Here is a 19,973-nt window from a genome sequence, read left to right on the forward strand (position 1 = left end):
GCGATCAAAGCCGATGGTAGGCGGTTCCAAGAAGATTGGCCAATGACAGGAGTCCACAGAAACAAACCGGGCGCAGTTAACGTGTCGGTTTTCCTGATTCGCCGGGAGCGAAAGCGGGGCCCAATCAGTGCAGAGAGGGTGGGGCGATCGGCGCCTGACTGACAAGCCTCTAGCCCAATTGGCAAAGCGTCCGTCGACCAGTCAGGTTGAAGCGCGCGGGTGGGGCCTTTGGCGGGAAGAATGGAGCTCGAGAGCGGCGAGAGGAGAGGGAGCGGAGTAACGGTCACCCCCGAGGGAGGGCGGGAGAGCTCGGAGGGCGCCCCGCCTGAGGGGGAGCGGGGAGGGGTAACCCCGCCGTCCACGGGTCTGGACACTTCATCCGGATCGGGGGCGGACACTCCGGCCTCGGACTCAAAAAGGCTGAGACTGTTCAAGGCGGCGATAGATACCACAGTGGAGAAGCTTCTAGAAACCGCCAGGTAACAGTCAACAGACTGCCCCTTTAAGGGAAACCTGCCCGTGTTACACTGGAACTGCCCCTTTAAGGGAAACCTGCCCGTGTTACACTGGCACTGCCCCTTTAAGGGAAACCTGCCCGTGTTACACTGGAACTGCCCCTTTAAGGGAAACCTGCCCGTGTTGCATTGGCACTGCCCCTTTAAGGGAAACCTGCCCGTGTTACACTGGAACTGCCCCTTTAAGGGAAACCCTGCCCGTGTTACACTGGCACTGCCCCTTTAAGGGATACCTGCCTGTGTTGCATTGGCACTGCCCCTTTAAGGGATACCTATCCGTGTTACACTGGCACTGCCCCTTTAAAGGATACCTGCCTGTGTTGCATTGGCACTGCCCCTTTAAAGGATACCTGCCCGTGTTACACTGGCACTGCCCCTTTAAGGGATACCTGCCTGTGTTGCATTGGCACTGCCCCTTTAAGGGATACCTGCCCGTGTTACACTGGCACTGCCCCTTTAAGGGATACCTGCCTGTGTTGCATTGGCACTGCCCCTTTAAGGGATACCTGCCCGTGTTACACTGGAACTGCCCCTTTAAGGGATACCTATCCGTGTACATTGGCACTGCCCCTTTAAGGGATACCTATCCGTGTTGCATTGGCACTGCCCCTTTAAGGGATACCTGCCTGTGTTACACTGGCACTGCCCCTTTAAAGGATACCTGCCCGTGTTACACTGGCACTGCCCCTTTAAGGGATACCTATCCGTGTTGCATTGGCACTGCCCCTTTAAGGGATACCTGCCTGTGTTGCATTGGCACTGCCCCTTTAAGGGATACCTGCCTGTGTTGCATTGGCACTGCCCCTTTAAGGGACAACTGCCCGTATTGCATTGGCACTGCCCCTTTAAGGGATACCTGACCCTTTGATGAAAAGCCCCTTGTGTTTGGATTGTCCCTCAAGGGGTACACCTCTATAAGGTCCTGCCCCTTTAAGGAATACATCTTTAACTTTAAAGAATCACCCCTTGCCCAGAGATTCCCTTTTTTAAGGGTTCATACACAGAGACTACACCATTGTGGGACCCCCATTACAATGGGGAAATGCCTGCTGACACTAGAATTGGCCCGTTAAAGAATCCCCCTTGTACTGGGTCTACTCCTTTTAAGGAATTCCCCCTACATTAGGAATGTACCCTTTGAGAGAACCTCCTTACATCGGGGCTACCTGTTTAGATTGCCCGTTCATTGATCAGATCGTGAGAGTTGGGACAACATGTTGAGGTTGCACAGGACATTGGTAAGGCCACACCTGGAATATTGTGTACAGTTCTTGACACCCTACCTTAGGAAGGACATTATTAAATTGGAGAGAGTTCACAAAAGATTTACCAGGATGTTGCTGAGACTGGAGGGTTTGAGTTAAGGGATAAGCTGGGAACTTTTTCACTGGAGCGTTAGGGGCTGAGAGGTGACCTTATAGAGGTTTATAAAGGGCTTGGTAAATGGCCATGGTCTCTTTCCCAGACAAAGATTTAAAAGGGACATGATGGGCAACTTTTTCACACAGAAGGTGGTTCATATGTAGAATGAACTGCTCGAGGAAGTGGTAGATGGAGGTACAGTAACAACATTTAAAAGTTTTGAAAAATCATGTAACATCAGTACTGGGATTTACATATTAATAAACCAAAACCTGCAACCCATTCTAAAAGATGAAAGACTTAACAGCAATCTAGGTTTGTTCAAAATATCATTTCAGTTGCATGACACTGTAATCTTTTGCTCGAAATTCTGTGTTTTGTGGTCCTGCTCCACATACTGATGAAGGAGCAGTGCTATGAAAGCTAGTGCTTCCAAATAAACCTGTTGGACAATAACCTAGTGTTGTGTGATTTTTAACTTTGTCCACCCCAGTCCAACACCGGCTCCTCCACGTCATAACGTTTAAAAGACATTTGGAAGGAATGTGCACAGGAAAGGTTTAGAGGTATATGGGCCAATCACAGGCAAATGGGGCCAGTTTTGTTTAGGAAACTGGACTGGGTAGACAAGTTGGACCCAGGAGTCTGCTTCCATACTGCATGACTGTCATAAGCAAGATCAACCCAGTATTTACTGCCCTTGAGAAGGTGTGAATCAATGCACTCCATCTGTTGTACGTCCAGATTTGGAAGGGAGTTGCAGGATTTTGACACTGCTGATTTGATTACTACTCTGTCTCCGAATACTCTGTCAGATCAATCCTATCTGCAAGCAGTGTGTGTTCTGCTTGAGCTCTTTAAATGCCTCAATATCCGCAAACTAGGTTGTTCATTGGCCTTTGGCATATGTGGTCAACTAATAGCAACTGCTGGTAATTTACTCCACCTCTAAATTTGAAATGAATCTGATTACTTTATTTTGTGTATTTGTTTTGATTTTCACACTGACGGTTGCTTGATGGATATGTTTTAATAATTGAGGGCATGGTACCCTGTTTTTCTTCCCTCCATATGTAGCTTTGAGAGGTTTGCTCAGTGCTTTCAACCTGTTTACAAAATTCAGCCACAGTTCACACATAGTGTCTACAAGCAGCTTATTTCTCAACTCCAGACCTCTATCCAGGTGAGCAATGAAGAACCCTGTTTATTAAAATTTCTGGCTGTTGTCAAATTTGTTAATTGATCAATTGGTTCAAAATTAATAGCTCTGTCAAAGAAATGGAATAGGCTCAATGGGCCAAATAGCTGTGTTGTGTGGTTCTTTGTTTGCCTTCCTACCAAATCTTTTGCCATCTATTTTGTGTTTTTCACTAGTTTAATGTTCTATTTTCCTCTTTATCAGTTTCTTGGTCCTATTTTGCTGAAGGAGAAAGTGAGGACTGCAAATGCTGGATATCAAAATCGAAGAGTGTGGTGCTACAAAAACACGGCCGGTCAGGCAGCATCCGAGGAGCAGGAGAGTCAACGTATGCTCGAAGTGTTGAACTCTCCTGCTCCTTGGATGCTGCCTGGCCAACTGTGCTTTTCCAGCACCACACTCTTCGTCCCTATTCTGCTGAAGTCGAAAATGTTCCCAGTCATCGGTCTTCGTAATATTTTGGCAACTTTATTTCTTTCGTCTAATGCAATCTTTTAATTTCTGTCAATTACCGTGGTTAAACTACCTTCCTGACAAGATTTTTGAGTCTCAAAGAAATGTAAATTTGTAATCACCATGTTTTAAACTGTCTGTGAACCGGCCCTATTGCTCAATCTACCTTATTACAAGTGTCTTTCACTGGAATGTCAGACATTGAGAGGTGACCATATAGAAGTTTATAAAATAACAAAGGGTAGAGATAGAGTTAATAATAGTTGTCTTTTTCCCAAGGATGGGGGAATTTCAAGACCAGGAGGCACAATTTTAAGGTGAGAGGAGTCAGATTTTAAAAAGATGCGAGGCGCAAATGTTTTGGACAGAGGGTGGTTCGCATGTGTCATAAATTTCTTGAGGATGTGGTGGATGTGGATATGTTTAAAAGACACTTGGATAAGTACTTGAATAAGAAAGGTTTGAAGGGATAGGGGATAGGAGCAGGCAGGTGGGATGAGTTTAGGTAAAAACGAGGACTGCAGATGCTGGAAACCCGAGTCTGGATTAGAGTGGTGCTGGAAAAGCACAGCAGGTCAGGCAGCATCCAAGGAGCAGGAAAATTGACGTTTTGGGCAAAAGCCCTTCATCAGGAATTCCTGATGAAGGGCTTTTGCCCAAAACGTCGATTTTCCTGCTCTTTGGATGCTGCCTGACCTGCTGTACTTTTCCAGCACCACTCTAATCCAGGTGGGTTTAGTTTGGGATTATGTTTAGTATGGACTAGTTGGACCAAAGGGTCTGTTTCCATGCTGTATAACTCTATAATTCAGTAGAAAATCAATCTCAATTGTAATCAAGATTGACCCTACTTCAATACATTTTCTACTTGTCTGTGTATTAATGACAAGATCACAAGCTAGATGGCCAGTTTTGAGTATGCTAACCTTTTTAAAGAACTGATGTGACTCAGAACGGTTCAGGGATCTTTTCACTTTGAAGTGTTAAGTTCCACACTTCTTAAAATTTGTTTCATGAGAGAAATACAGTATTTTTAAATGTTAGTATGCAAAGGCGTAGCCAGATTGTTTCTTACAGTTTCCTAGTTTATTTTCAGTTGAAGAACCTGGTTTAGGTTCACTTTCAAATTTAATGTATAATTCTATAATATTATATAATATATATTCTGTAGAAGTTCCATTACAAAAGAGTATGAATTATAAATTTAAGGGTATTGCAGCTGTACAAGTTGCTGCTGAGACCACATGTGGAGTATTGTGAGCAGTTTTGGTCTGCGTATTTAAGAAAAGATATATTTCACTTGAGGCAGTTCAGAGAAAGTTCACTGGGATGATCTCCAGCGTGGCGGGATTATTGTATGAGTGAAAGTTAGGTCGTCCTGCTCAATGGAGTTTAGAAGAATGAGGTGATCTTATTAAAATAGATAGGGGCTGTTGGGCTAAATGCTGAGAAAATGTATCTTCTGCTGGGAGAGTCTAGGATCAGGGGGCATAATCTCAGAATCAAAGGGTGCCAATTTAAGACTGAGATGAGGAAGAATTTCTTCTCTCAGTGGTTTGAGATTCTTTGGAACTCCTTGTCAGAGAGATCTGTGGGGGCAGAGTCTTTATGTCTATTTCAGGCTGAGATAGTCAGATTCTTGATCAGTCGGGAAATCAAAGATTATGGGGAAAGGGCAGGAAAATGAACATGAGGTATGTCAGATCAGCCATGATCGTATTGAATGGCACAGGAGGCTCAATGGGCCAAACAGGCTGCTCCTGTTCCTATTTCTTACGGTCTTGTAATTAGATCTTTTTCATTGCACAATACTATATCTAAAATAGAACGTAGAACAGTAATGCACAGCCCACCGTATCTGTGCTGACCATGATACCATTTCTAAACTAATTCCATCTACCTGCTCAAGGTCTGTATCCCTCTGTTCCCTGCCTGTTCATGTGTCTGTCTAAATGCCTTATAAACTTTGCTATTGTATCTTCTTCTACTACTACCCCAGCAGCATGTTCCAGGCACCTGCTACCCCCTGTGTTTTCCTCACTTTAAAGTTTCTCCCCATAACCTTAAACCTTTGCCCCACGGTATTTGACATTTCCATCTGGGAAAGAGACTCCCAACTACCCCCCTATATCCCTTGTAATTTTATATACTTCTATTAGGTCATCTCTGTGCCTTCGACTCAAGCAAAAACGATCCAAGATTACCTTTATAGCCAATACACTGCAATCTAGTCATCATCGACGTAAACCTCTTCTGCATCCTCTCCAAAGCCTCCACATCCATCCTGTAGTGCAACAGTCAAAACTGCGCACAGTACTCCAAATGTGGCCTGACCAAATCCTTGTGCAGTTGCAACATGACTTTAATACTCAGTGTCGTAACCAATGAAGCAAGCATGCTGTGTCTCTTCTTTATCGCCTTATCCACTTCCATTGCCACTTTGAGTGACAGTTTTTACTAAATTCATATTCCACCATCTGCCATTGCAGGACTCAAACCTAGGTATCAAGGACATTATCTGAATCGCTGGATTAATAGTTCAGTTACAGTACCAGTAGACCATCATTTTCTCAGAATGCTACAAGAAATAGCATGTTATCTTATTGGATCCCTGAAATACAGTCCTAGAAAACTATCTTGTAGGTTGGTGTCAGTTGAAATTCCATGTTATTACTGCATTATCCAGCTTCCTAATTTATACCATGCTGTATAATACTGTTTAGTGGCTTACAAACAACTCCCACCACTCTTTGTCCTTTGCTGTTGTGGTGTAAAATTATGTCCCAATACATGTGTGAATCATAATGTAACACATGTATTGGGCCAAGCAGTGGAATGTGGTGAAACGGTTAAAAATTATGTCCCAATACATGTGTGAATCTAACCGGAATGGAGGTGTTGCTTAGTCCCGTGTGAATCTTATTACACACCTCCCCGTGTGAATCTTCTTATCTGTATGTAACCAGAATGGAATGTGTTTTTTAGCCTTGCTCTGCTGTTCACATGAATGTTTATATCTGGAAAAGAGTATATCAGCTGGAAAAGTCTCCAGTTCGGTGAGTCTGCTCCGGGGTTACGTTTAACCGCCGAGCGTGGGTTGTTGGCAACCGCTCTACGAGAACTGACGGCTCCCAGTTCCGGTAACATGTAGAGTGAGTATAAGCCAGACCCGGGAGTCTGCTCCGGGGTTACGTTTAACCGCCGAGCGTGGGTTGTTGGCAACCGCTCTACGAGAACTGACGGCTCCCAGTTCCGGTAACATGTAGAGTGAGTATAAGCCAGACCCGGGAGTCTGCTCCGGGGTTACGTTTAACCGCCGAGCGTGGGTTGTTGGCAACCGCTCTACGAGAACTGACGGCTCCCAGTTCCGGTAACATGTAGAGTGAGTATAAGCCAGACCCGTTGTAAGTATGAGACCTGGTTGTGGCGACGCTGCGGGGAATAAAATGCTCATATTCTAGCAGACTCGCCTCTTGGTCGTTTGTTCTGTGTCAGACTACTCTCCTACGAACCTGACCTTGAGAATTTTTTAAAACAGCTGTTTCTTAGCTCCACACACTGATTCTACATCTTGAATTTCACTGCTGTTGATCCTTCACTGACAGCATTATCCCACCTTCTTTTCCTTACTATCTATTGTTCCTGAATGTCAAATACCCGTGAGCATTTAGTTCCTGGTTTTGGTTCAAATTGCAGCCATGTCTCCATCATGGCACTTAAATCTTACCTGTTTATTTGTGCAGTCAATTCATCTATCTTGTTGCAAATGCTATGTGATTTCAGTGAGAGATCATTTCAAAGAATCCCTACAGCGTGAAAGCAGGCCTTTCGACCCATCGAGTCCACACCAACTTTCCAAAAAGCATCCCACCCAGACACAACCCATCCCCAAAACCCTGATTTTCCATGGCTGATCCACCTAACCTGCGCATTCCTGTACACACGGCAATTTAGTATGGACAATCCACCCTAACCTGCTAAATGACATCACCAACCCAAAGAAACCCAAATGTATAAATAGAAAGCAGAAATCGTCAGCTGTGCTTCGCCCGGAGGCTCACTGAAGATGTTACCTAGTAGGAAATGAACATCTGGAAATGAACCTTCCAGCTCAGCCAGCAAACCTACATCCAGAACCTCAACCTGAGCTACAAATCTTTTCAAAACTCGCTAAGATATTGTGTATTAAATCCTTTGCGTGTACATAATTAATCTGAGATCCAGAACCATCTCCTGAAACCTGCTCTTTTTTTCCCCATTACAGGAAGAAGTCAGTCAGATCTCTGAAGATGGACTGTTTGAACGAGCACTCCCTAAATTGGATCAGCTGGAACGTGAATCTGAAGCACGTACAGACCCTGCGTGGTAAGGGCAGACTGCAATCATTCAGGAGTAAACTAGCAGCTGGATAGAACTCCTTGTCTAACAGCAGAGTCATACAGCATGGAAACAGACCCTTTGGTCCAATTCCTCTGTACATCCCAATCTGACCTAGTCCTGCTTGCCAGTATTTGGCCCACATTCCTCTGAACCCTACCTATTCATATACCCATCCTTTTAAATGTTGTAATTGTACTAGCCTTCACTTTGTCTGGCAGCTCGTTCCACACATGCATCACCCTCTGCATGAAAAACCTACTCCTCAGGTCCTTTATAAATCTTTCTCATCTCATGATATATCTGTGCCCTCTACTTTCGAACTCCCCCATCTTCTTGGCTATTCACCCTTTCCATGCCACTCATGATTTTATAAACCTCAATAAGGTCACCCCTCAGCCTCTGATGCTGCAGGGAAAACAGCCCCAGCCTATTCAGACTCTTCCTGGTAACTCAAACCCTCAAGTTCTGGCAACATCCTTGTAAATCTTTTCTATATACCCCCAAATTTAACAACATCCTTCCTATAGAAAGGTGACCAGAATTGCATGCATTATTTCAAAAATGACTTAACCAATATCTCTACAACCACAACATGACACCCAAACTCTTATACTCAAGTGCACTGACCAATGAAGGCAAGCATACCAAACCCCACCTACACCACTCTGTCTACCTGCAACTCCACTTTTAAGGAACTATGCATCTGCATCCCTGGGTCTCTGTTTGGCAACAATCCCCAGAGCTCACCATTAAATATATAAGTCCCGCTCTGGTTTGCCTTATCAAACCGCAACACCTTGCATTTATCTAAATTAAATGCCATTTGCCACCAAGACTGCAGCAGCTGATCACCATCTTCTCCAGGGCAATGAGGGATGGGCAGTAGATGCTGACCCAGCCAGTGGTGCTCACATCCCACAATGAGTTTAAATAAAATCTATTTCCAAGGGCTGGCCTGGTATAACTAGTCTGAACAATCGCAGGGTTCCTGCTCCTGATCACTGTCGGTGATCTCTGAGTTAGAGAATGAGAGGGTAAACAATGTGAATGGAATTGTTTTTCCCTTTTGCTTTGAAAGTGTTTTCGATAAATGCGAGATGTTGCATTTTGGTAAGGGAAACCAGGGTGGGGCTTATACAGTTAATGGTGGCTCTAGGGACTGTTGCCAGAGAAAGTGCCCTACGGTCTCAGGTAGACAGAGTGTTGAAAAAGGAGTTTAGTGTGCCTGCCTTCATTGGTCAGTGTACTGACTATAGGAGTTGGGATGCCATGTTAAGGCTGTACATTGCTGAGGCCACTTTCAGAATATTGTGTACAATTCTGGTCACCCTTCTGCAGAAAGGATGTTAAATTTGAGAGGGTACAGAAAAGATTTACAAGGATGTTGTTGCCAGGACTAGAGTTTGAGTTACAGGAAGAGGCTAAGCAGGCTGTGGCTTTGGAACTATAGATTAAGTCTGACAACAGTGGTGAGCATGTTGTTGGAGGACATCCTGGGGGACAGGATTTACATGTGTTTGGAATGGCAAAGACTCATAGTCATAGTGATAGTTGTCATGGCTTTGTGTGTGGGAAATTGTATCTCAATAACTTGATTACTTCTTCAAAAAACTCAATGAAGATTGATGGGGGCAGAGCGGTGGACATGATCTACATGGACTTCAGTGACCCGTTCAACAAGCTTGCTCAGGGTAGACTGTTTAGCAAGATTAGATCACATGGAATAAAGGGAAAACTAGCCATTTAGATACAGAAATGGTTCAAACGTAGAAATCAGAGGGTGGTGGTGGATGGTTTCTTTTAAGATTGGAGACTGGTGGCCAGTGGTGTGCCACAAGGATCAATGCTTTGGATGTGTATATAGGAGGAGAAAGTGAGGACTGCAGATGCTGGAGATCAGAGCTGAAAAATGTGTTGCTGGAAAAGTGCAGCAGGTCAGGCAGCATCCAAGGAGCAGGAGAATTGATGTTTTGGGCATAAGCCCTTCAGGAATGAGGAAGGTGTGCCAAGCAGGCTAAGATAAAAGGTAGGGAGAAGGGACTTGTATATAGGAGGTATGGTTAGTAAGTTTGCAGTTGACACCAAAATTGGAAGTATAGTGGACAGTGAAGCACAATGGGATCTTGATCAGATGGGCCAAGTAGTGGCAGGAGTTTAATTAGATAAATGTGAGGTGCTGCATTTTGGAAAGGCACATCAGTGCAGGTCTTATACGCTTAATGGCAAGGTCCTGGGGAGTGTTGCTGAACAAAGAGACCTTTGAGTGTAAGTTCAGTTCCTTGAAAGTGGAGTTGCAGGTAATAGGATAGTGAAGAAGGCGTTTGGTATACTTGCCTTTATTGTGTGCCTTTATTGATCAGTACATTGAATATGGGAGTTGTGAGGTTATGCTGTGGTTGCACAGGACATTGGTTAGGCCACTTTTGGAATATTATGTGCAGTTCTGGTCTCTGTGCCATAGAAAGGGTGTTGTGAAACTTGAAAGAGTTCAGAAAAGACTGACAAAGACGTTGCCAGATTTTGAAGGGTTTGAGCTGTGGGGAGAGGCTGAATAGGCTGGAGCGTCGGAGGTTGAAGGTTTATGAAATCATGAGGGCCATGGATAGGATGAATAGACAAGGTCTTTTCTCTCGGATGGGGGAGTCTAAAACTAAGGTGAGAGAGAAAAGATTTAAAAGGGACCTAAGGGGCAGCTTTTTTCACACAGAGGGTGGTGGTGTATGGAATGAGCTACGAGAGGAAGCGGTGGAGGCTGGTACATTACAACATTTAAAGGGCATCTGGATGGGTATATGAATAAGAAGGGTTTAGAGGGATGTAGGCTAAATGCTGGCAAATGGGACTAAATTTATCTAAGATGTGGTCGGCATGGATGAGTTGAACTGAAGAGTCTGTTTCTGTAAGTCTCTACGACTCTAATGTGGATATCGGTGTGTGTGGGACTGATGTAGTATGTCACCTGCTAAATGAAGCCCCTGTTGCTGAATTTCAGGCGTCCCACAGGCTCCCCAGCTGTGGACCTACGGACGCACCTGGTGCCATACCTGTTGCAACAGCGTGATTACCTGCGTCTGAAACTGAAGAGGGCAAAGGAGGAGAATGCAGCTCTGGCACAGTCAGTCCTCGAGGGCAGGAGCAGGGTCGAATCGTTGGTGCGAGTGCGAGACGAGCAATGTCAGCGTTGGCAGGTATGGAATACTAATAAACAGCAGCGCAGCTCACTGCTGTCTTGAATCATGAGTGTAGATCTTCCACGAACAAGATGGCATGTTGGCTCAATGGTTAGCACTGCTGCCTCACAGCACCTGGAACCTAGGTTCGATTCCAGCCTCTGATGACTGTCTGTGTGGTGGTTGCACATTCTGCCTGTGTCTGCATAGGTTTTCATTGGGTGCTCCGGTTTCCTCCCACGTGCCAAAATAGGCAGGTTAGATGGATCAGCTGAGCTAAATTACCCTGTAGTGTCCCTTTTGTTCATTTTCTCTGTAGTTCTGCTCCTTTCTGTATAATCTTGCTTTCAAAGTTACTGGAAGTGTTGACCAAGTCTAGGTTTGTATTGTTGTAGTTGATCACTCCTTTAACCTCTCAACAAAGGTACCTGTAAAGGGTTCTTACCTTTGTATCATTGAATTGGCTCACTGTCTGTATCAGGCGCTGAGCTGACTGGGGGAGAGTTTTAAATCGAGCAGTGGTATACCAAAACTGCATCTAATCTTGAGACCAGAGGTATACCAGAGCTGCTGTACATACACCTTGTGTCTGGATGCATGACGCTGTCTCACTTTAGTCTACTTATTAAGCTCTATTTATTGTCTCTAGCCTCCTAGTGTCCAGGGATGTGTGGGTTAGTGATGGGAAATGCAGGGTTACAGGGATAGGGAAAGGGGCTGGATCTGGAAAGGATACTCTTTGGAGGATCAGTATGAATTTGATGGGCCTACTGGTCTGCTTCCACACTGTAGGGAATCTATGAACATATTAGTGTATGTTTGGCGGAGGCTGGATCTCGATGTCATGTTGCTAACACTGGTGTATTTGATTCACAGCAATGTACTGAACTCTGTCGTCAGTTTCAGTTGGACGAACACTGAACAAGTGAAGGTGGCCGGTGTCTGAATGCCGTTGTTGAATTCCAAGTGATTTTCTAATTTTTGATGTGTTCATGTACCTTCACTCACATTCTGTGATCTTCAGAGGTGAACCGGCCCAGCTCAAAGTCCCTGCATACCTCAATAAATAACTGATGAGGAGGTAAATGGTACCCAGGTAGGAAGGGTAAATGAATGGTATGTGTAAAGTAGAGAGAGGAATAACAATGACGTAGTGACTGTCCTTTTCCTCTGCAGACTGAATTGCTCTGCTGGCTGACTGCGGCCCATGAGATAAAATTAAGGGCAGTCACACCAGCTGTTCAAGATAGTATAGAGGAAGCATTACTCTCTATCTAACCCTATGATTGATGTGGACAATGTAGAGAAAGCTTTATTTTAAGTTTAAAAGCACAGAGGGAGCTTTACTCTTCCTAACCCTGTACTGACCTCATCCTGACAGTGTTTGATGGGGACAGTGTAGAGTGGGTTATTTCTGCGCAGTATCCCTCAACTTGATGGATAAAAAGATCCCTTAAACCTGGATGTTTGGCCTCTGCTTTGAGGTTTGAATTTGAAAGCCAATCTCTGTTGCTGTATATTGGTAATTTTATTTTGTTCATTTTCTCTTTTCTGTATAATCTTGCTTCCAAAGTTACTGGAAGTGTTGACCAAGTCTAGGTTTGTATTGTTGTGGTTGATCGCTCCTTTAACCTCTCAACAAAGGTACCTGTAAGGGGTCCTTACCTGAGCTGACTGGGGGAGAGTTTTAAATCGAGCAGTGGTATACCAAAACTGCATCTAATCTTGAGACCAGAGATATACCAGAGCTGCTGTATATACAACTTGTGTCTGGATGGATGATCCCATCTCAGTTTGGTCTATTTATTAAGCAGTGTCTCCTACCAGTCTGGGAGTATGTGAGTGTATGCAGACACTCTGAAACCAACAGCCTGGTATCTCACTCACTCAGTTCTATCGCATTATCCAGCAGCCGCTCATTCTACCGTGGGACTAACTTCTTCAACACGCACAAACAGTGGCATCTGTACTGTCACTGCAGAGAACATTGTCTGCACAAATTTTCTTCGAGGGCAGTGTTTAGGATGGCTGTGAAATTTGTCACGGGGTGGGTGGTTGGTGGGCGAGGAATTATCAGTGTAAATTTGTGTTTGCATTAAACCAAAGCTGAAAATCAGCGTGAATCACAATCATCCTGTGTTCTGTGTCTTCATTTTCTTTTCCCCCCTCCTCTTGTGCTGGATTGCAGGCCTCACTCCAAAGGTATTGCAACAAGGTAGGACTGTCTGTGCCGAGAGCAAGACTGTTTGAGTAGCCTGCTGGTGTTTAATTCCTTCCTCATGGGAGGAAAAGAAGGGCAAGATGCTATTTCTGTTGATGCCTGAGCTGGGACAGACTAGATGACTAGATCGACGAGAGGTCGATCCTGGCAGTTTCTGGCTGATGAAGTCACTGATCTGTCAACGGGAAGCACCTATACCAGCAATAACACTTTATCCCAGCTCTTCCTTATTCTGAAACAAACAGTAACCATTCAGTCCCTGGAATAAGCTGCTCGGTAGAGAAATGAATCCCAAACAAAGTTACCAGCAGGAAGGAGAGAGAACTTTAACTCAGTGAGAATCAGCTCAGCGTCACCAAGTACAACAGAAGGCCATTCGATCTATCTTGTTTTATGCCAGTGTTATCCAATTCTGTTCTGTAAGATCACATAATCTCACTGACCATTCAAACTCTAGGTCACAACAACTAACTACTTCTACCCTGTTACTTAGTTCCTGTGTTACTGCCGTGGGGTATGTCTGAGTTGGTGGGTAGCTGTGTCTCCCTAAGGTATTGTCATCCTAATTTTTAAGTCCCTCTTTTTCTGAGAAACATCCTTTAGCCCTACATATTCCTTTTCTCTGTAACCCATTCAAGATCCCTCCCTACGTCTGTCACCTCCCCCAGTCCCTATACTCCCTGTCACAAGACCCTTTGACTCTACATCCATCCCTATCTTGAAAACCTCCTCCAGCCCCTGACAGCCCTCCCTATCTCTGTCAATTCCTTCAGCTCCTCCACCCTCTTCTCTGGCTCCTTAAAATATTTTGCTTTGATCAAGAGTTATGTTGCTTTACACAGACGCCTTTGTATCTATCAGCGTGTAGCTTTTCAACCTGTGATTCTCTACCACACTGAAGTAGCTACATAACTAGTGCTCCGTGCAGTATTGAAGGAGACCATCACAATGGCAGTTGCTATATTATAAAGTTGGATCCACCCCCTCAAACCTTGCATCCACACACAACTTGATCAATATCAAAACTTTGCTAAAGAGTTCCAGCAATGCCAGATGTGACAAGGAGAAATTGAGCTTACTGCAAAGTGTTATCTCACTGTGTCTCCAAATACATTGGGACAATAGAACTCCCCTCCAGAATGTTCAGCTCCTGAATAGCAGATTACAGGAGCTCTGATCTTTTGCCCTACGCAGCCATCGGGGCCATTACCCAGCTAATGGGATGAGGGACTACTCCTGCTGACTGTGACAGAGGCACAGCACTCCACTGACACCCCCCACCCCCCTCCCTGCTTCTCTGCATTGCAGCCGTTACCAAGGTTTTACACTCTTGACTCCAGCTTCTTTCACACCAATGGACATGAACAATCCTGATGGAGGTGGGGGGAACTGTGCTCATTTCTTATTGAAAGAGAAAGTTTTGCTGCTGAAAGGACCATACTCAGGCTTCCTTACACTCAATTGTTTCCTTTATGTAGTTCACTCTCCCTCAACCTAACCTCATTTTCTAATTAGGTTGGTTGGTTGGCATGGGTGGGGGAGAGAGAAGGGAATTACATTTCTGTAGCACCTTTCACAACCTCAGCATGTCTTCAAACACTTTATGTCTAATCAATAACTTTTGAAATGCGGTTGTTGTTTATTGTAGGTGACTTGGGAACCAATTTGTTCAGTGATCACCCACAAACAGTATGCAATGGTGACCTGGATCATTGGTTTGCTTGAGATGTTGGCTGAGGAATAAATACTGGCTCCAGGAGGCCAAGATGAACATGTCAACTCTTCTTAAAAGTAAGGCTGGGTGTCTTTTTCCATTCACCTGGGAGGACAAACAGATCTAATAACTTATCAAAAATAATGCAGCCCTGCATCTATCGCACTGGAGTCAGGATTTTTGTGCCAAAGTCAGACTTGTGTACCCCTCACCCTCTGACTCGGCCGTGGCAAGTGGAAACACGTACCTATCTGGAGTCGACCTTGATGTCAACACAAGCGAGCCTGAAGATCGATTCAGGGGGTTGGAGGAGTGGGTAGTTGGGATTGACCAAAATATCAACACAATTTCCAGCAATCGGCACAGGGCCACAATTGGAGGCAGGATGTCATGGTAGATTCACAGTGTGTGACATCGAGTGTCTGTGAGTGTGTATATCATAGAGTATCTGTGAGTGAGTGAGACATCGAGTGTCTGTGCATGTCGTTAAGAGTGTCAGTGAGCGAATGTGGCATTGTGAAAATTTCAGTATATGTGTAACAGTGAGTTGGTGTGACTGTCAGGCAAAGAGAGCATCAAAGTCAGTGCTGCTGGCTTCCACAGGCAAATACCCTGCCAACATAGAACATTACAGCGGAGTACAGGCCCTTCAGCCCTCAATGTTTCGCTGCCCTGTCATACTAATCTGAAGCCCATCCCACCTACACTATTTCATGTACGTCCATATGCCTGTCCAATGACGACTTAAATGCCCTTAAACTTGGCGAATCTACTACCGTTGCAGGCAAAGCATTCCATACCCTTACTATTCTCTGAGTAAAGAAACTACCTCTGACATCTGTCTTATACCTATCTCCCCTCACTTTAAAGTTGTATCCCCTCGTGTTTGCCATCCCCATACTTGGAAAAAGGCTCTCCCTGTCCACCCTATCTAACTCTCTGATTATCTTTCACCACCCGGATTTTCATTGCTCCACCATTGGATGCCATGCCATCCAACCTCTGGAATTCCCTCCTTAAACCTTTCCACCTCCCTCAGATCCTCCTTAAAGCACTTGACAAGTGCTTGTGTGCTTGCCCTAATTTCTTCCTCACTTGGCTGAGTGTCAGATTTTGTTTAATCAATTCCTGTGAAGTGTATGTTGTCGAAGGCATCTTATCAACACAGGTTGTTGTCTGTTTGGGGTTCTGGTTTGACTGGGCCTCCGCTGACCTGTTTCTTCAGAGAATGGTAGAGGAAGAAAATAGTTAAATGTATTTATTGTTTGAGGAAGTTCTTTAGTACAGTTGAGATTTTGGGGGTCAGGTCCCAAGAACTGATAAAGTGTGGCAGTACACGTCTTAGAGCTGACGGCTGCTAGTGTCTGCAAACTAATCACAATTAGCTTGCAGGCTTGCACAAGGTATTGTCCCCAATAGTTTTGTTAACCTGTTCCACATGCTTTCACTTTTATTAACAATCTGCCTGTGAGGAGACACTGTGCCTTTAGAATTAATTATTTGGCATCTCCTGATCCTGTTTACTTAGTAATCTCTATCCTCATTCTCCTATCAGCATCCTTTCAATATAAAGCCATTACAGGGTGTCAAATTATACCCTTGCTTTACTTTTAGTGCGTAAGGGAGGGTTTGAGTGTTTTAACTTTCAGTCAATTGCCTCCTGGTTCCAACTGATTCCTATCCAATAATTGGCCAATCAACTATCAAGCCTCATGAGATTATTCCCCCAACCTTCCTCCCTTCCTCGCCCCCTGCCTGGCTGCCACACATATATCAGTGTCTCTCTTTTGACAGACTGTGAATGAAGAGTAAACAATAAGGAGCAGTGGGGGTGGTGGGAGGGTGTCCTCAACTGTGGGCAGACTTGGACAGCCAGCCAGCGAGCGAGTGAGGGAGAGCGCAGGGGGAACGGAATCTGAGCTTTTCTAGGAAACTGAAATAAAAAAAAGACGGTAAAACACCCTGCTACGCGCCCGGACCGCCACAGAAACTGTGTGTCGGAGTGAGACCATAATGTTGGCGACACCACAGTGCGACCCCTGAGTTTGTTACAATTCACAGAATGAGCGAGCCAGCGTCCAAGCCGCAGGCAGGAGTTTGGCTCACGGTTTTGTTGCTGTCGCTAATGTTGGGTGAGTTGGGAATTGCATTGTCCCTTTTGTGAAATGGGGCAAGGGGCTGGGGGGGCGGTGGGATGGTCCTGCAGGAAGTTCCAAAATAAACTTAAGTCTGTTTGCATTGTTGAACAAAATCTTCCTGCAAAATAAAGGAAACAGTTTTAAATTGGGGGGAGGCAGTTTTCTTCAACAAGGAATGTGAAATCCTTTTGGTGTTCGTGAAAGGTTTGCTGACCAGTACTGTGTAATCTCTCAGTGGAACTCTGCTCCCTTAAGAGTAACTGGTTGTCCTTTTAGTCACTTACAATGTGGTCTGTCACCTCACTGTCAGCAAGGTCCCGATGAGCAGCAGCTTCTGAGCTTTCACTATTTGACCTATCACCACAACACCAGCAAGTTTTGGGAGGCACTAGAAGATTTCTGCCCACATAGCTGTGTCTGAATTTGAAAGTGCAATTGGTCAGAAATGTTTGGACGGTGAGCCAACAACACTGTTATTGATGAGGGCAACACTGTACAGGATGGAAAAAGCAAGAGGCCATCAGACAGAAGTCCTCTAAAATCTTAGTCAGCGGCCTTGTGTCAAAATTTAACACTTAGTACATGATGTGACATTGCATTACTGAGGGAGCACCATACTCCCAACTCAGCGAACAAACCTACTTCCAGAACCTCAAACTGAGGTACAAATCTTCTCAAAACTTGTGAGCACCATACTGTTGGAGAGTTGGTGCAGAGGCAGCGCCACATTGTTAGAGGGTCAGTGCTGATGGAGTGCCACACTTCCATAGGTTCAGTACTGAGGGAGTGCTGCACCGTCAGAGGGTCAGTACTAAGGGAGTGCTGAACTGTTGAAGAGTCAGTACTTGGGGAGTGGTGCACATTCAGAAGTTCAGCACTGAAGGAACATGGCACTGTTGGAAGGTCGGTGCTGAGGGAGTGTTGTGCTATCGGAGAGTCAGTGCTGAGGGAACGCCACACTGTCAGAGGGTCAGCGCTGAGGGAACACCACACTGTCGGAGAGTCAGCGCTGAGTGAGCGGTATAGCGTTGCAGGACAAGTGCCAGGAGAGGTATTGAAAATCCATTTTGAAAAAAAAGTCAGGAACAGTGCTTAGCATTAGAATTGCCTTCATATTGCTATCCTCCCCCACCAATCTCTCCAACTGGCCCCATACCTCCCTCACATGTCCATCCTCCGCATAGGAGCCCCAGAACAGCATCCTGACCCTCTGACCTGCGCCGCCCTTCCACCTCCTGCTGCCTTGATCATCCTCCCATCACCACCCCACACACACACATCTGTCCACTCACCAATTCAGGTCACCGGCTGGGGGCAGAGATGCTGCAGGCCCCTCACCTTCCCACTCCGTTTCTCCTTTTCCCTGACAACATGAGCTGTTGGCCCTGTCACAGTCTGCACTGCCTCATGGAATCTTCCTGTTCCCTCTGGTCCAGGGTTGACCACGGTGTGCAGTTTTGCACTTAGCCATCAGGGGAGCTTTCTGAGTTTGAAAACAGAAGGAGATGCTTGAGAAAGGGACTGAATTTGTACAGTGATTGTCTCATTACAGTGCAGTTTATGCTAATCCAGTTGCTGGTCTATGACAGTCTCTCACTGACTGCACAGACCGGTTAGTGAGAGGGCAGGGGTGAACTATCTGCCAGCTGTACACTACCATTTGCAGTCTTTTGCAGCTTCCCTAAAGCTAAAAACATGACCAGCTTTCTGCTGAGGATGCTGTTCTCATCCAGATTTAGTTATTAGACAGTAGCCCCTCTGATCAGAAGGCACAGGGTACAACCCCACATCCTCCACCCAACTCCATCAGTTAGTGTAGGAGCAAATTATTGCAGATGCTGAAATCTGAACTGAAAACAAGAGATGCTAGAGATCACAGCGGGTCAGGCAGCATCCACGGAGAGAGAGCAAGTTAACATTTCGAGACTAGATTGCTCTTCGGGAGAACCTAAACTGGTCAAATCTGGTTGATTTAAGATTTATATTTTTTACCCCGATTCAAATTATTCTGATTTGGAGATGCCGGTGTTGGACTGGGGTATACAAAATTAAAAATCACATTATCAAATCACAAGTTCAAATTATCTTAACTACCTTTAAGATGTACTTGAATGAACACTTAAAACTCAACACTATGAACTTAGTGTGGAAAAGAGGGACTAGTATAGATGGTTAGACTTTTTTTTGCACTTCAGACTTGATGACCTGAAGGGCCTCTTCTACACTTTTAAACTTAAAGTAAAGTTTTTACTACACTGACCCCATCAAACACTCCCAGGGACAGCACAGGGGTTAGATACAGAGTCATGCTACCTCTACTCTTTTAAACTGAAAGTAAAGCTCCCACTACAGTGTCCCTGTCAAACGCTCCCAAGACCGGGTTAGATACCGTGTATAGCTCTCTCTACACTGTCTCCATCAAACACTCCCAGGACAGGACAGCACAAGGTTAGATACAGAGTAAAGCTCCCTCTACACTGTCTCCATCAAACACTCCCAGGACAGGACAGCACAAGGTTAGATACAGAGTAAAGGTTCCTCTACACTGTGTCCATCAAATACTCCCAGGACAGGGACAGCGCAGAGTGAGATACAGAGTAAAGGTCCCTCTACACTGTCTCGATTTAACACTTCCAGGACAGCCGTAGCACATTTAGATATTCTGTACTGTATGATTGTATGACTCTGGGCACTGTTGGAGGATCACAGCTGAGGAGGCGATCAGGTCAGTACTGAGGGAGCACTGTACTGTCAGTGGGTCCGAGTTGATGGTGGTCAGTACTGAGGGAGGGCCGCACTGACCGTGGTTTAGTACTGAATTG

At 45.1% G+C, this 19,973-nt stretch overlaps 1 protein-coding gene across 1 annotated transcript; it reads left to right on the forward strand.

Moving 5' to 3' along the window:
- The first annotated feature begins 220 nt into the window (after positions 1 to 220).
- Positions 221 to 13,204, forward strand: pmf1 (polyamine modulated factor 1). The gene is made up of 5 exons (XM_043684020.2): positions 221 to 479; positions 2,955 to 3,060; positions 7,793 to 7,893; positions 10,901 to 11,096; positions 11,955 to 13,204. The coding sequence occupies exons 1-5, from the start codon at positions 241 to 243 to the stop codon at positions 11,997 to 11,999; spliced, it is 687 nt and encodes a 228-aa protein (XP_043539955.2). The 5' UTR covers positions 221 to 240; the 3' UTR covers positions 12,000 to 13,204.
- Positions 13,205 to 19,973: the final 6,769 nt, after the last annotated feature.

This window comes from Chiloscyllium plagiosum, unplaced genomic scaffold, assembly GCF_037043375.1.
Source record: "Chiloscyllium plagiosum isolate Xiang-an unplaced genomic scaffold, Cpla_swu_hap1 HiC_scaffold_50, whole genome shotgun sequence".
Lineage (NCBI taxonomy): Eukaryota > Metazoa > Chordata > Chondrichthyes > Orectolobiformes > Hemiscylliidae > Chiloscyllium > Chiloscyllium plagiosum.